The sequence below is a fragment of the Papaver somniferum genome, unplaced genomic scaffold (genome assembly GCF_003573695.1).
Source record: "Papaver somniferum cultivar HN1 unplaced genomic scaffold, ASM357369v1 unplaced-scaffold_132, whole genome shotgun sequence".
NCBI lineage: Eukaryota > Viridiplantae > Streptophyta > Magnoliopsida > Ranunculales > Papaveraceae > Papaver > Papaver somniferum.
In genome coordinates, this window is record NW_020622381.1 from 8,774,400 (window position 1) to 8,790,754 (window position 16,355).

The 16,355-nt window shown below is 37.8% G+C and overlaps 3 protein-coding genes across 4 annotated transcripts; 1 reads left to right on the forward strand and 2 right to left on the reverse strand.

Moving 5' to 3' along the window:
* Positions 1–606: 606 nt before the first annotated feature.
* Positions 607–6,736, forward strand: LOC113333032 (calmodulin-binding transcription activator 2-like). Of its 2 annotated transcripts, XM_026579520.1 has the most exons (12): positions 607–969; positions 1,284–1,392; positions 1,581–1,696; positions 1,837–1,891; positions 2,085–2,173; positions 2,588–2,633; positions 2,914–3,196; positions 3,335–3,630; positions 3,914–4,402; positions 4,566–5,257; positions 5,411–5,999; positions 6,099–6,736. In XM_026579520.1, the coding sequence occupies exons 5-12, from the start codon at positions 2,163–2,165 to the stop codon at positions 6,447–6,449; spliced, it is 2,757 nt and encodes a 918-aa protein (XP_026435305.1). In that variant the 5' UTR covers positions 607–969; positions 1,284–1,392; positions 1,581–1,696; positions 1,837–1,891; positions 2,085–2,162; the 3' UTR covers positions 6,450–6,736. The 2 variants fall into 2 exon arrangements, with proteins under 2 accessions (XP_026435305.1, XP_026435303.1); XM_026579518.1 differs by lacking the exon at positions 1,837–1,891 and having other exon boundaries at positions 1,273–1,392.
* Positions 6,737–6,795: 59 nt separating this feature from the next.
* LOC113333033 lies at positions 6,796–7,960 on the reverse strand. Its single transcript, XM_026579521.1, has 2 exons — positions 7,098–7,960; positions 6,796–6,995 (listed from the first exon to the last, which is right to left on the reverse strand). Exons 1-2 carry the CDS (start codon positions 7,957–7,959, stop codon positions 6,892–6,894), a joined length of 966 nt encoding a protein of 321 aa, XP_026435306.1. The 5' UTR covers position 7,960; the 3' UTR covers positions 6,796–6,891.
* Positions 7,961–8,939: 979 nt separating this feature from the next.
* LOC113332656 (1-Cys peroxiredoxin-like) lies at positions 8,940–10,002 on the reverse strand. The gene is made up of 3 exons (XM_026579179.1): positions 9,815–10,002; positions 9,565–9,713; positions 8,940–9,455 (listed from the first exon to the last, which is right to left on the reverse strand). Exons 1-3 carry the CDS (start codon positions 9,930–9,932, stop codon positions 9,063–9,065), a joined length of 660 nt encoding a protein of 219 aa, XP_026434964.1. The 5' UTR covers positions 9,933–10,002; the 3' UTR covers positions 8,940–9,062.
* Positions 10,003–16,355: the final 6,353 nt, after the last annotated feature.

Sequence of the window (16,355 nt, forward strand, 5' to 3'; positions counted from 1 at the left end):
GATATGAACTTATGTGGTATAATAGTAAAATTTGAAGGTTTTGCTGCATGATGATTATGATTATCAGATAACAAGATAAACCTTGAATAACACCCGAAGGTGATTTGGCTGAAAGTATTCAATAGATTTTGAAAAATATATTAACGTTTTTGTTGTTCACGGTTGGAGTTGGGATTGGGAGGAAGAAGATGGAAATTATGTTCGAAAAAACTGTGTGATAATCGAGGATAATTTTGTCCGGTTCGGTAGATATTTTAGACTCGTTTCAATTTGATGAGTTGATTATGATTTTTCCCCTCACTTGATCCAAATTTCCCCTCCCTATAACAAAACTGATGGATTAACGAGTTTACTTTGTTATGGGTCTTGTAGCGTGGCTCTCTTGAGCGAGTTTTCGTTTAATGGAATATGTCCCTTTTGTTCAAAAATAAAAATAAAATGTTTTACTAGATTCCAATCATGACCGTTGGCTTACACATGAACATACGCAATTCCCTTGAGACATAAATCCGGCTTTACCGTATGAATTCTTAATCATAGATACCTTGACTTTCATTACATATGTGAATAAAAATGCATATTTTAATGGAAAGGGGTTGGGGTTTTTGATTCTCTTCACGTGAAAGGCGGTTTTTCTTGTTCTCCTCTCCTACATTTATCTTGTTCTCCTCCTCCCTCCCGGGCCACTTAGGGTTTTAATTTAATAATAAAAAAAAAAACTTTGCTGATCCTTCGTTATCACTCCCTCTATCTCACTCAATGGATTTCATCATTTTCTAACAAATTCACATTCTGTTCTGATCAGCACCAAATTGATTTTCATTTTCGTTCGTAGTTTTTTTGAATTGATTGGGTAATTTCCGCTCCATTTATTCATCTTCGTTTCTTCATGAAAAGAGTGGATTCTGATTGATTTTGTTTGTCTTCGGATGGGTGAGAATAGGAGATACATTCTCAATCAACATTTAGGTCAGTTTTTTCTTTTTTTTCTTTGTTCCTTGCAGATTTTGAGTAATGAGATTTTCGCAATTTGACGTCACATTGATCATTTGTGCTTTGTTGGCTTTTAGATTATAAAACAACTGTCGATGAATTGTTTATTTTCCTGATGGAGTCTACATGAATGTATGACATGTACTTACATTGAATGATTTGTGGCTGTTTTATATGCAAAATTAACCTCAGGTTATTTGTTCTGCTTGTAATGGAAGAGTATGAGGAGTTACTTGTGACTATGTGTTTTCTTTTTTCTTTTATTTTTGGATGTGATAGATATATCACAGATATTGGCAGAAGCAAAACTGCGTTGGCTACGACCAAATGAAGTTTGTGAAATTCTTCGCAACTATCAAAGGTTTATTATAACGCCGGATCCACCTTACAAGCCCTCAGGTTTGTTGTTTAATACTAGTTTATTCAAGTATGATAAGAAACTACTGGATCATGTTCTTGTTTTGAAGGCAACATTTGCTTAAACTGTCAAATGTGCTTGGTTTTTCTATGGTTTAGTTATTGGTACATGAGCACTCCAGTGTTGGGACATGTGTCTACATTGATGTGACACTTTTTTTTTTGTGTAGGTGGTTCTTTGTTCTTGTTTGATAGAAAAGTGCTTCGGTATTTTCGTAAGGATGGTCATAATTGGAGGAAGAAGAAAGATGGCAAGACTGTACGAGAAGCTCATGAAAAACTAAAGGTGTCATGTAGTTTCTTCAATGTTGTTGATTTTTTTTCTTTCCACAAGTTGCATTGAACACAAATGATATCTTGTGTTTCTTAAGGATGTCCAAGCTGATTTTCCCATCTTGAAGAGCTATAAATGTATTTTTGTAACAGTGGATTTGGTTTTACATCGAAAGCCCCTCATTTATATGGCCCTTGTACTTTAAAGGTTAGATAATTTGGGAATGTTCTGGTGATCACTGGAACTTAAAGAACTCCCTTTTTCCTTATCCTCCTTTTAAACTACCAGCTTTGGTTGTGTATAAAGCAGAATCTGTTCTGTATACATCTCTGTTAAATATTGTAGGTGTTGTTTCTTTTGCACGTACCCTCTGAACTATATCGTTGCATGTCGTTTTTAGGCTGGCAGCGTGGATGTTCTTCATTGTTATTATGCCCATGGTGAGGACAATGAGAACTTTCAAAGACGGTGTTATTGGATGCTTGACACGTGAGTGTTGCTTTTTCTCCTATAGTTTCTGCTTTCGAAATTGTATATAATATGATAATGCAGATTATTGGTCTTCTGCTGCTCTGCATGAAATAATTGAATCATGGTACTTAAATAAAAGATGAGAACTCCTTGCGTATTACTAAGAAAATGTTTATCATAGTAATTTCTTTTTCACTTGATAGATGCTATCTCTGCAAGAAGATAGGGACTCTATTTCTAACACACTGCTGTGTTAGAGGGACTCTATTTCTAACGCACTGCTGTATTACAGTTGATGTGGATGCTTCTAGGTTTTGTCTTTAATGTTGCCACTACTATATGAGTGACTCAGTTTTGCTTTTCTTGCTCAATATTTTGCTTTTTATCTTTAGTACATATCTCATCCGTGCTTTCCGATTTTGTTGGTTTCAGGCAGTTGGAGCACATTGTTCTTGTGCATTATAGAGAAATAAAAGAGGTATAGATTTTGTAACATATAGAACTATACATGTCCTGTCTTGGTTCTTCATTCAATTCCTAAAGGTGTTTAGAGTTCGAAAACAAAATTGTCAGCAAGGGCCTTCTGTTCAATCTATGCTCAACAAGTTTATCATAATTCTGAATTTCTCCCTGGAATTTTGTACAATGTTGTATGGAACTACAGGGTGGTGTATTTTCTTTTTCAATTAGCTAGAAAGATAGGAGTGAGTAAACAAATAAAAAGGGGAAAAAGTGTTAACTAACTTTTGTACCTCCAGGGGAACAGGTCCGGAATCTCCCATTTGGTAAATGCAGATTTAGGGGCACCTGCTGGAACTGCTCGTGCTTATCCTGCACCTTCTGCACAAGTGGACTCGACTGGTCGTACAATCCAGGCTTCTTATGCTTCTAGTCCAAGTACAGCCGAATGGAATGGACAGACACGATCTTCTGAATTCGAGGATGTGGATTCCTGGACTGATCAGGAAACCCCTTCGTCTTCAAGGGCCATGTCCTGTTCCAGATCTCAGAATTCTTCTTTACATTCTTCTGATATTGCAGGTAAGAGTATACTAGACTGCCTGAGTGCCTTGCTACCCTTTATGTAATATCCAGTTTTCTGGTTATCTCCGGTTCTGTTAGATACTGGGCCTGTGTTGAATGTTTCTCCCATCACCAGCTGCCTCTGCTGCTTTTCAGGATTCCCAGTGGTGTCAAGGAGCTCTCACGGTGCAGGGTTTCGTGGAGGTATTTTTGATCATGATAATTCTCATTCCTTGTGTCCTGAAGCTCACTGCTCCATTAGAAACATTAGTTGCATGCCCGACGAGAGGATTCCTTTCAACCAGCCTGAAAGAACTGAAGCTGTGAGTAGACTGACAGCGGCAGCATTGGAAACATGTAGTCTTGTCAAAGATGAGCTTGGGGATGCAAATATGGTGCTTCCTGACACACACTTTCATACATTAAGGAGAGGCTCGGAAACACCAGTTCAGGTTTTTAACTTTTTTTCTACCAATACAGTTCTCTTGCTTTCTTATACCAATCAAAAGAAAAAGTTAAACTTAAAAATGAAAACAGAGAAGTGAATTGCGAGTTTGTGCAGGTTGCGTCTGTAAGTGCATGCACATCTGCCAGTTATGTCCATGTCTGTTTTGTAAGACCAGTGAATTCTGGCACTTCTTTGTATATTTGTTGTTTTTTAAGTGGATTTGTAGCAACTTATGCTAAACCTATGGCATGATCATCAATTAAATTTGATCAGTTTGTATCCTGCAGGAATGTCCGAGTAATAAGGATGGTCAAACACGCTATTTGATCTCAAATAACTTGGCCGTTGGGGGAGCAGCAGCCCATATATTTCAGTTCTCACAAGACCACAATTTCCAGTTATTACATCCCCACTTTCAGAATAAACCCGGAGCACCTATGCTGGACAATGATAATGACATACCCCTTGTTGAAAAGGCAACTTTAGAAAATGAATCACATAAAAATGGTGAAGCAAGAGAGCTAAAGAAGCTTGACAGCTTCGGAAGATGGATGAATGAGGAAATAGGTGTAGACTGTGAAGACTCCTTGATGGCTTCGGACTCTGGCAATTACTGGAATACACTTGATACTCAGAAAGACGACAAGGAAGTTTCCAGTCTATCACGACATATGCAGTTGGATATTGATTCACTGAGTCCTTCTCTTTCCCATGATCAACTTTTCAGTATTCGTGATTTCTCACCAGATTGGGCTTACTCTGGGGTTGAAACAAAGGTGTGTATTTTTTATAGAAAAGTTCTCAGTCATGCCTAGTCATCACATGCACTGAATTGTTATAATTACAATTAACTGTTATTGTTTATTATTATGTGGGATTGGAATCTTAACTGATTGCATTTGTTGTGACTTTCTTTTTTCCTGATCCCTTCTTCCTTAGGTATTAATAACTGGTTCATTTCTAAGAGATCAAAAACATCTTAGTAGCAAAAAGTGGTGCTGCATGTTCGGTGAAGTTGAGGTTCCTGCTGAAATTTTAACTGATACTGTACTTCGATGCCAAGCCCCTGTACATTCTCTAGGACGTGTTCCATTCTACATCACGTGTAGTAACAGGTTGGCATGCAGCGAGGTGCGGGAGTTTAAGTATCGCGAAAATGCATCCGAGCCAAGTCCACTAGCTGTTAAAATTGAAGGGGAAGAGGAAGCAGCTATCCAAGTACGCATGGCAAAGATGCTGTATCTTGGGTTAGACAGGGAACTGTTGAATTGCTCTGTTCAGAACTGTGACAAATGTGCCCTCAGGAATGTTTTTTCTTCTTTTGGAAGTGATGAAGAAAAAGAGTGGGGGGAAATTGAGGAAGCTTCAGTTTCTGGAAACCATAAAAATCCTAAAGATGCACTGATTGAAAAATTGTTGAAGGATAGATTGTATGAGTGGCTTGTCAGTAAGATTCATGAAGGGGGCAGAGGAGCCAATGTGTGGGATGCTAAAGGCCAGGGAGTTATCCACTTGGCAGCATCTTTAGGTTACGGATGGGCAATGGCTGCCATAGTTGCGGCTCGAGTCAGTCCCAACTTTAGAGATGCTCAAGGAAGAACGGGACTTCACTGGGCTGCGCATTATGGGAGGTTAGATTGCAACTCCATAAATCGTTATATTCTCTGTGGATAAGTTTTCCACTGAGAATTTTATATTTACTGAAGCTGTATATAATTTCTTTTTGTTCATGCTGATGTAACTCTTGAGTCCATGATAACACATTACTCATGCTTCTTGCTCAGAGAGGAAACAGTTGTTGCCCTTGTGAAACTGGGTGCAGCCCCTGGTGCAGTGGAGGATCCAACATCAAAATTTCCTGGAGGACGAACTGCTGCTGATTTAGCATCTAGTAGAGGGCATAAAGGGATTGCTGGGTATTTAGCTGAGGCGGATTTGACTAGTCATCTCTCTTTAATGACTATCAAGGAAAGTGTCATTGACAGTGTTGCTGCATCAATTGCTGCTGAAAAGGCTATCGAGACTGTAGAGGAGCAGAGCATTGCTCCAGATCAGAGCAAAGAGGGTCTGTTCTCTATGAAGAGTTCCCGAGAGGCTGTTAAGAAATCTGCCCAAGCTGCTGATTTAATCAAAGCCGCTTTTGCTCGTTCTTTCCATCACAAAAAGGAGTTTGTGAAGATCAAGGATGAAATATCTGAAATTCCAGCCGACATAGTTACCGTGGCCTCTTTTACTAACAAGGTCTCGAGTATGAATCACTTCACTGATTATCTGCATTCTGCATCTGCTGCTTTAAAAATTCAGCACAAATATCGTGGTTGGAAGGCACGGAAGGATTTCTTAAAAATACGCAACCGCATCGTAAAAATTCAGGTAAGCATTCGTTGAACTCTGTATATCATGTATGTAAGTGTAAAACTGATGACAGCACCTTAAGGATGTTGATGTATTGTTTGATTTATTTTACATCAGGCAGTTGTTAGGGGACATCAAGCTCGGACATATTATAAAAAGGTACTCTGGTCTGTTGGTATTGTTGAGAAGGTTATATTACGTTGGAGGCGCAAAGGACCTGGGTTGCGAGGGTTTTGTGCTGATAAATCAATTGGAAACACCCTACCTGTACCTGACAATGAAAAGATTGATGAGTATGATTTTTTGAGGGAAGGTCGGAAACAGAAAGTTGCTGGTGTAGAGAAAGCTCTAGCAAGGGTTCAATCCATGGCTCGTTACCCAGAATCTCGTGATCAGTACATGCGATTGAAAAGTTCAGAAAAAGGTATAGAGAATGAAAATATTACTGCAGTTACTAACCATGACTGATTAACGCTTCTAATATGTTCCATTTATTTTGAAAAAAAGAATGCAAAATGTATATGTTTCTAATTTTGGAGTAGGTTGTTTTCCACGTGAAAGCTACAAGTTGTAGCTGGAATGTGGTCTTAGGAAGTCTATGCGGATCTAATGATAGGACCGCTGTCTGGTCGTTGCAATTGTCATGAAAATTAAATGCAAAACTAGCAAAATCGTCTGGTGATGAGGTTATAACTAACTTGTAAATGTTCACATCCTCGGCCCAAATCAGTGCACGTTGCATTTATTTTCTTTTCTTTTGGTTGGTTTTTGAAAAAAAGTGTCTAGATTATTTCGGATTCATTTTCCTACCATCTGCCGGAATGTATGTTAGTTAAATGCATTTATTGAAAGCTGAGGAGTTGTAAAAAAAATTGAACCAAGGAGAAAACAACAATGTTCACATTTTCTTTTACGATGACATTAGATAGCAAAATGCTCCCATAACCAATATAAGCATGTGATAGAATTCTCTTTGAGTGCGTTTCGATGCTCCATCAGTTGTGATGCCGCCAGCTGAGACACAAACAAGTAAAAACATCAGTAAAGAGAAACTGTGAACTGGCGGCACAAAAAAGGTAGATAATGCACTTGTAAAGAAGAAGAGTTGATCCTCACCACATTCTCTAGTTGAGTTCGACGAGCCTTCACAAGCACAGTTCGGAATCTCGGTCTCAGTATCGAATCCACAAGTCCCACCTGTTCGTTGGCAGCGATCACAACCAGCATTCGGGACCATGTAAGAAAGCTTAATTCCATAAGACCAATCCAATGGTCCTACACCCTCGAGTTCATCCGTGTTATAGGTGGTGGTGTAATGCGAACAATCGAGTATGTTCATGCTCATCAACTTCACAGTGTTATAATTTGTGTAACAGCAAGACGAGTAACCAGTGGTCACCGTTCCATTAGGTGAAAGTGGATGAAAAAGCCTAAAAGAAGTACAAGAATTATATAGCTCATCACATGAGTGACCCGAGAAGTTGAAGCAGAGCGAACGGTAATGGTTGAGAACAGGGGAATCAATCGAACAATTTAGAAGAATAAAAATGGTGTCTGCTGTTGGCGGCATCACAACAGATTGTATCTCAGTCATGATAAAATCATGGTGTGGTTGCAATGTACTACATGTTGACATACTTGGATCAAACACCACCATGGTTTGTTTTTCATAATCGATTGATTGTACTTTATAGCTACCTGAAGGGGTTAAGAAGAATAGATCTCCACTGCAGTTCAGCATTTTCCGATACTGGGGTGCACCACAACCATCGTCAATGGAGAATGGATAATTAACATTGATTCCTCCACAAATGTTCCGGCAGAATGAGAGTGCACAACAAACTGGCTCGATAAAGTGCAAAATAGTGATGATGGTCGTCAAGATACCCAATAAGCTCAGTGATTTTGAGGATTTCATTTTCATGTTTTGCTTCTCACAAGAACGAAGTCTGAAAAATGGGTGAAGAGTTCCCAGCATATACAAAGTTGGATAAAGTAAACGAACGGTAACATTTCCGTAATTTTCTCCCCATGTTGGGACCTTGAGCCCTTTTCTGGGACATCTTTTATCTTGGTAATCATTGATATGATGCATTTCTGCTCAAGTTTGAAAAAATGGCTCACTTTTTTCTACATAAAACATTTTTTAAAGTTGAGAACCTTTGCGAGAACCAATGAGGTGCGCAAAAGATGCAACTTCTGAAAATGTAGGGAGGGAAAATGGCATTGTGAACTGGCATTAAGAACTGTTCGTGCAGTGAGTGGCCCATTTTCCATGAACAGACAGTCTCCTAGCCTCACCTAAGAGCATCCACACTGGGCGAGTATAACCAAATTTATGGGATGAGATCCTAACACAGTGGGACGGAGTAAAGATCAAATTTGGACCAAAGATCAAATTCCAGACCAAAAATGGTCGCGACCAAATCCCAAATTCTAATATAGTCGGGCGTAAATTTAAATTACGCTTTATGCTGGGCGTAAATTTAAAGTACGCTTGTTAACGGGCGGAGATTTAAATTACGTCCGATGAAATTTTAATTAAATAAAAAAAAAAAGGAATGAGGCGGACTTTTAAAGTCCGCCTGTTAAAATTTGCAAAGAATGGGGCGGACTTTAAAAGTCCGCCCGATGGAATTTTAATGAGGCGGACTTTTAAAGTCCCCCTGTTAAAATTTACAAAGGATGGGGCGGACTTTTAAAGTCCGGCTGATGGAATTTTAATGGGGCGGACTTTTAAAGTCCGCCTGACAAAATTTTAATCATGTACCGTTGCGTCACACCACGGACTAAACCCAAATTTTGGTCTTTTTTTTGATCTTTGATCGTTGGTTTTGATCGCACCACTGCAGTTGACTAGCTCCTTTTGGGAGAACCATCAAGGAAAAGAAGTAAGTAACAGCAACCATTAAGTAAAAAGCTAACATTCATAATTATAAAACACAGATTAGACAGCAACATTTGCAGTTAACTACATACTACTAATAGACACCATAAGTACAGACCGAACATTAAACTTAACCGCCCCTTAATCCAAAATAACAAAAGCAGTAGTAACAGTGCGACTACTTTCTTTCTTCATCATACATTAGTGAAACGAAGATATTCTTTCTTTGATGGAAGATCCTTGGTTTCAAAACCCTGAGGGAACATCTTCTTGGCTTCATCATTAGTAACACTTGGAGATATCACCACGGGATCACCCTGTTTCCAGTTCACCGGAGTTGCCACCTTGTTCTTTGCTGCCTTCTGAAGTGAATCCAAAACCCTGACAATCTCATCCATGTTTCTTCCAGTTGTAGCGGGATACAAGAAGCTTAGCTTGACCTTCTTGTCAGTTCCAACAATGTGTAGTGCCCTTGATGGCGTTGGAAATCCATTCGGATCTTTTTCATCTGGATCAACCATGTTCAACTGCTTCATGATATCTCTGTTTGGGTCTGCTATGATTGGGTAGTTCACCTTGCAACCAGGCTGCATTTCGTTGATCAGCAAATAGTTAGAAATACACATTTCAAACACAGTTGAGACACTTTTCTTTGAAGTAAAATATGTGAATGGACAATAAAATTACAAAATATACCGTGTAAGCTTCAATGTCTTTGATCCATTCACTGTGACACTGAACATCATCACACGAAAGTCCTAAAAGTTTGGCACCTCTTTTCTCAAATTCACCAGAGTATGCAGCCATTTGACCTAACTCTGTTGTGCAGACAGGTGTGAAGTCCCCTGCATTGAGCGCCCAAACAGATATATTAGTCCACTACCACAAAAACATTCAAACTTAGCATAACAAACAACCAAGTACATGATAAAAAAAAATGCTTTACCAGGGTGAGAAAATAAGATGGTCCACTGGTTTCCAATGAAGTCATGAAGCTTGAATTTTCCATGAGTAGTTTCAACTTCCAAGTTAGGAATTTCATCTCCGATTGTCAGTCCAGGCATCTTGAATTCTTCTTGATCACTAATTAACTAAAAGCAAGAGTTACTTCGAAATCTCTGACTACTCAAATGCAGAAACTAACACTTGTTCTTTGAATGAGAAAGTGAGCGGTTCTTATATAGGGTAAGAAGTTAAGTGGGGGTTAAAGAAAGTGGTAGTGGCAGATCAGATAAGTATGCATGGAGAAAACGTGGCACAGTTATAGGCTTACTGGGTGTGAGCAGTTGCAACCTGCAAGACATGCATGTCAATAGCGTACATACACAGAGCTTATATCTGCACGTGGATAATCTTCCAGGGGTTAGTCGTGGGAGAGTTCGAGAGATTTTAATGTATTTAGGTTTTCTCCTGTTAGTCCTGAGGGAGTTTGAGGGAGTCTTTCCAAATCTCCGTTAGTCGTGGGGGAGTTTAGAGGAGTCTTCTAAACTCGCTAGAAAACACCTGTTAGTCGCTGGGGAGTTTAAAAAAAGCTCTTGAACTCCTGTTAGTCATAAAACCCTACAATACTAGGGAGTTGGTTGCTTTGGGGAGTTCGAAGGAGTTTTTAGTGTATTTTGATCCACAACAAATCTCTCAAAAGAGTAGAGATATGGGAAGGAGTTTGGTGCGTAGAAAACCATAGGAGAAAGAAGAGGAAACGTTTTTTTCCAGGTATGTTTTTTTTCTTCTTTGATCTCCATGATTGTTTATAATAGTTTGATTTGTGTACTATTTTGATTGTTTTTCATATCTTTGATCTCCATGATTGTTTATTTTGATTGTGTGTATAGTTTTGTTTTGTGGGTACTCTCTGTCTGTCAAAACCCTAATTTGTGGTTCAAAAGATCTTGGTAAGAAATTGCATGATTTGATTATAATGATATCTTTAAATTCAACCGTTGGAATATGATGAAATTTGAGTATGTCGTAGTTTACCTTGTTATAGAAGTACAGTAAAATTTTCACGCGGATCAGGTCACGTTGGCTACTGCAAAGCTTGCACAATATATGACTATGGTCTGCTGAGTTTAAATCCCGAATAGGGGGACTGATTCCTATTTATCTCATTCTCCGCTTATCGGACAAAGCTGAAATTTTAGTATGATGTTTTTATATCTGAAGGTTTCCTACTGTAGAAATTTCATGAAGTTCTGATCACTTTAGGTACACCAAAGTGTGAGAAATCCGGAACTGAATTCTGTATGCACGTATTGAAAGTAGTCAGGTTCTGAGTAATGTATCTTTTTAATGAACCGTTGGAATGCTATGATTTTTGAGTGTGTTGTGTAATATTGAGTTGTAAGTGTACCATAAAAATTTAAAGAGGATCGGTAAGTATTAGTACTGCAAAGATTGGACAATCTGAAACTGTGTTTCGGTGAAACAGAATTCCTTTACAGCTATCTTCATAATTTGTTATGTCATCATGCATTAATTGGCTTGCTACTTCGCATGGGTGTCATTGAGAATCACTATCACTTGTTAAGTCATCTTATTTAGGCACATACTTATCTTTTATTCTATATGCCAAAGTTCAATACAGTGGCGTACTTCATTCCGTATTGGCGTGTTTTAGCCAATTCATACGGTGCTTTTGTTATAATGATATCTTTAAATTCAACCGTTGGAATATGATGAAATTTTAGTATGTCATATTTTACCTTGTTATAGAAGTACAGTAAAATTTTCACGCGGATCAGGTCACGTTTGCTACTGCAAAGCTTGCACAATATATAACTATGGTCTGCTGAGTTTAAATCCCGAATAGGGGACTGATTCCTATTTATCTCATTCTCCGCTTATCGGACAAAGCTGAAATTTTAGTATGATGTTTGTATATATTAAGGTTTCCTACTGTAGAAATTTAATGAAGTTCTGATCAATTTAGGTACACCAAAGTGTGAGAAATCCGGAACTGAATTCTGTATGCACGTATTGAAAGTAGTCGGGTTCTGAGTAATATATATTTTTAATGAACCGTTGGAATGCTATGATTTTTGAGTGTGTTATGGAATATTGAGTTTTAAGTGTACCGTAAGAATTTCAAGAGGATCAGGTAAGTATTAGTACTGCAAAGATTGGACAATCTGAAACTGTGTTTCGGTGAAACAGAATTCCTTTACAGCTATCTTCATAATTTGTCATGTCATCATGCATTAATTGGCTTGCTACTTTGCATGGGTGTCATTGAGAATCACTATCACTTGTTAAGTCCTCTTATTTAGACACATACTTCTCTTTTATTCTATATGCCAAAGTTCAATACAGTGGCGTACTTCATTCCGTATTGGCGTGTTTTAGCCAATTCATACGGTGCTTTTGTTGCATGTGGTTCTGACAAATATTTTGAGAACTATAAAGGGAAACATGGATGGCTGAAGACTGGATTTGGTCAATACCAGGATTTGTTTAAATCTTGTACTTCTGGATTCGGTTGGGATGATGCTAACAAGATGATTACTGGATCCGACGAGATGTGGAACAATTACTTTGAGGTATGTGTGTGTTACTTACTGAAAACTAAATTTGATATTTTTTTCTTCTATTTTTTGCAGAGTTCTAATTCATGCTTTATCCTTTATTTATTTTTTGTATGTTAACAGAGCCATCCAAACCAAACTAACTTAAGGGAAGATAATGGTAAAGACTATGGTGACTTGCTTATTGTTTTTGGGAATAAATGTGCTTCTGGAAAAGTTACAGTTGATCTTACCCATGAGGGTACAAGTGCTAGAACCTGTGATAAGGAAGATGAACAAGATGATTACTTCGATGTTGATTATACTCAACGAGAGCAATATGATAATGCTTTTAACGTATCATACGTGGGATATGGCTTAGAGAAAAGTGATGAACAAGATAAAGATGAAACTCAAGATATGAACACAAAGAAAATTCCTGTCAGAAAAACGGCACCAAAGAAAAGACCAAGGTGTGACATTGGTGACTCTTCTACATCAACTAATCCTACTGGGAAGTCTGATTATCTAGAGAAATTGATTGCCAAAAGTTCATCGATTGCTTCTTCTATTGATTCAATGCATGCTCTTATTGCGAAAGAGAAAGAAGACCGCAAAATTGAAAAAGTAATGCGCAGAATTGATAAGGATAAGAAAGATAACCAAGTATGGGATCTTGTTTATGGCATGAAAGAAATTTCTTTGGAAGATAAGCTGAAAGCAATTGAAATGCTGGAAAACAATCACAAGAAGAACTTATTCATACGTTTTACTCCTGAAGAGAGAAAGTTGTGGATTGGTTCAAAGTTAAAAGCATAAACCTGTCATCTTTGCAAGTTTCTATTAGGTTTAATGGGCTTTTAGAGTTACAACATTTGATTGTTTTTCTTCATAACTATTAGTATTTAATTTTTCTTTTCTCCTAGTTGAGAACTTATTGTTATGGATTGATTGTTACTAATTTTTATGGGTTGACATCTTTATGGTTATTATGATTGAATTTATGAACTTTATATTCTATATGCTTATTTTCTATATATGTATACTTTTATGCTTTTGAAATAATGATGATTCTAATAAAAAAAAAGTACTTGTATCATCTTTTTAGGTGAACATGTTTGATTTGGATTTATCTACTGATAGTGAAGATGAAGCCTTTGATACAGAAGAAGAAAGCAGTGATGATGAAGAGGTAAGCAGCAATAATGAATTTGAACTATCCATATTTTTTAATATACTTTCAGCGGTGCATTCATGGTTGATGGATATAATCAAGCAATTGCAATACATACAAAGTCAGCGTATTGAAAGACCAATGAGACGCCCAGTTACTTTGTTTGGATATAACTATATAAGGAGAGTTTTGCGTCAAGACCCAGAAGACTTTCGAAGAAGTTATAGGATGTACCCTGATATTTTCCTAAAACTATGTTGTATCATTAGAGAAACTACATCATTATGTGATACAAGATGTGTTTCTATTGAAGAAATGCTTGGTACATTTTTACTCGTTGTTGGCCAAAGTTCACGATATTGCACAATACGTGACACATTTGGTCGCTCTCGGTGGACAGTTAATAAAAACTTCAACATGATGTTGCGAGCTTTAAATTCTATAGCTCCGAGGATGATGGCTAAGCCAACAAGTGCAACTCCATTTAAAATTCGTGAGAGTACACGATTTTATCCTTACTTTAAGGATTGCATTGGAGCTATGGACGGTACACATATCCCAGCAATGGTAGAGAAAAGAAATGCAGCCGTTTATCAGAATCGAATGGAATTACATCTCAAAATGTGTTAGCGGTTTGCAACTTCGACTTGGAGTTCATATACGTGCTCAGTGGATGGGAAGGGTCTGCTCATGATTCGAAAATACTTAACGACGCAATGACAAAAAGAAATGGACTGAAAATACCGCAAGGTAATTTTACTTTTATCTAATGTGAAGTTTTGAGTTTTTTGGTTAAGTTATATTCGGGTTCTACTTGACGAAGTTTTCTTTTTGTGTTTTATTCAGGAAAATATTACTTGGGGGATGGTGGGTTTGCAAACTGACGATATTGTTTAACACCATTTCGTGGCCAACGTTATCATTTGAAAGAATTTTCTGGTACGGGTAATCATGCGAAAAAGGCTGAAGAATTATTTAACATGCGTCATGCTTCTTTGAGGAATGTAGTTGAAAGATTGTTCGGTGTTGTGAAGTCTCGTTTCTTGATCTTTAAGTCTCAACCTCCATTTCTGTATCAGGTGCAAGCGTAGATAATGACAGCTTGTGCAGGCCTACACAACTTCTTACGAAAAGAATGCCGTTCAGATGAGTTTCCGGTCGAGGAAGAGGAAGAGGAAGATATCCATCCATCAACGCTTGTAAATGACGATGAAATTTTGACACAACAAACTCAAGAACAACAACGTCAAGAAGCTAATGCATGGAGAAAGAGTATAGCGGATGATATGTGGGAAAATGTTCGTGAACAAAGGGAGTTAGAATTGTATGGAGACCGTTAAATTGAAGGGAAAAAAAATTATCTCGTTGCACAAAATTACATACTATTGATACAGAGATATGATCATTTTCATTTATTTTTTTCTTTTGATTAAAGATCAATGTTATTTGCAAATAAGGGTTTATTGTTTCTTAAAAGAGAATGAGTTAGGAGTGAACTCTCTCAAACTCCCCCAAACTCCCTCTAATAAACTCTCTCAAACTCCCTACACTTCCCCAAACTCCCTGAACTCAAAAACACAAAACTCTCTCAAACTCCCTAAACTCTCTCAAACTCTCTCAAAATCCCTGAGATTTAAAATACACTCAACTCCCCCGAAATCACTCGAGGACTAACCTCCTGTTCAGTAGTTTACAGAATTTTGTGAAGACTCCGAAGTCTAAAGTAGGGGGTACAATTTGAATTGAAAAAAACAACTACACTGATCCAAATCAAGGATACAGAGAACCCTGTGACTAGCACAGTGGAGTCTCATCCGTCTCTCCATAGGGGAGACCCAGAATCAATTCCCGTTGTACGCACATAATGGGAAGTTGTAATACTAATATAGTAAGAGTTTAGGTGGCCCGGGCTGGAAGTGCGGCCAGCCCATCTGGCTGGGCTTAATCAGAGGGTAATGCCCAGCTTTCAGATCAAAAAAAATAATCATGGATACAGAAAATCCATATTCAATTCAAACAGCTTCATCTCCTAGTTTAATTGGGGGCCATGGAATTTTGTTTGCCCCCCAAATTTTTCAGGGGTGTAAAAATCGGAAGATGAATAGACTATTTTATCCTTGATTAATATTTTTTTTCAAGTAACGACCCTCATTAACGATTCTTCACCGACATTAACGACAGTTTAGGGTCGTCATATACATCATGATCAAAACAATAACGACTCTAAACTGTCATACACTAACGAATATTTTTAGAGATTAACGACAGTCTATAACGACATTTCTAAAACATTAACGACTGTTTAAGTCGTCAAATGCGTAACCAAAACAGTAACGACCCTTCCAAAGGGTCGTCAGGGAATTGAACATTTTTATGACGACCCAAAACTGTCGTACATTTCCGCCATTAATGAATCTTCGACAGTTTAGAGTCGTCACTTAAACAGTCAAACATTAACGGCTGTTGAGGGTCGTCAATGAAATTTTTTGATACCCTGACGATTTTTCATAACCTGGAAAAGTTGCAGGTTTGAGTCATCATTTTTGGTGTCAATACATTGACGACTTTCTAGAGTCGTTGGGGTATACACACCTCGACATTGACGACTCTTTCTCTGTGTTATGACATACATCCAATCCATGGGAGAATTTAAGATAATCTTACCATCAACACAATCATCTTTGTTGCTTGAACCTTTCCCAACATCATTTCCCCTACTTGAACTACTCACTTCTAAAAACCCTAAATTTTCCTCTAAAACCTCCTCTTCTTCTTCTAAACTCAAACAACAACAACAACAAAAAAAAAAAAAT

Excerpts from the sequence above, each read along its gene's own strand:
- LOC113333032 (XM_026579518.1), top strand. The coding sequence starts at position 930 with ATGGGTGAGAATAGGAGATACATTCTCAATCAACATTTAG. Across the intron at positions 3,631-3,913 it reads GCTCGGAAACACCAGTTCAG|GAATGTCCGAGTAATAAGGA; the intron begins GTTTTTAACTTT and ends TGTATCCTGCAG. Across the intron at positions 6,000-6,098 it reads ACCGCATCGTAAAAATTCAG|GCAGTTGTTAGGGGACATCA; the intron begins GTAAGCATTCGT and ends ATTTTACATCAG.
- LOC113333033 (XM_026579521.1), bottom strand. The coding sequence starts at position 7,959 with ATGCTGGGAACTCTTCACCCATTTTTCAGACTTCGTTCTTGTGAGAAG. Across the intron at positions 6,996-7,097 it reads GAACTCAACTAGAGAATGTG|CTGGCGGCATCACAACTGAT; the intron begins GTGAGGATCAAC and ends TTTGTGTCTCAG.
- LOC113332656 (XM_026579179.1), bottom strand. The coding sequence starts at position 9,932 with ATGCCTGGACTGACAATCGGAGATGAAATTCCTAACTTGGAAGTTGAA. Across the intron at positions 9,714-9,814 it reads CATCTTATTTTCTCACCCTG|GGGACTTCACACCTGTCTGC; the intron begins GTAAAGCATTTT and ends CGCTCAATGCAG. Across the intron at positions 9,456-9,564 it reads AAGACATTGAAGCTTACACG|CCTGGTTGCAAGGTGAACTA; the intron begins GTATATTTTGTA and ends AACGAAATGCAG.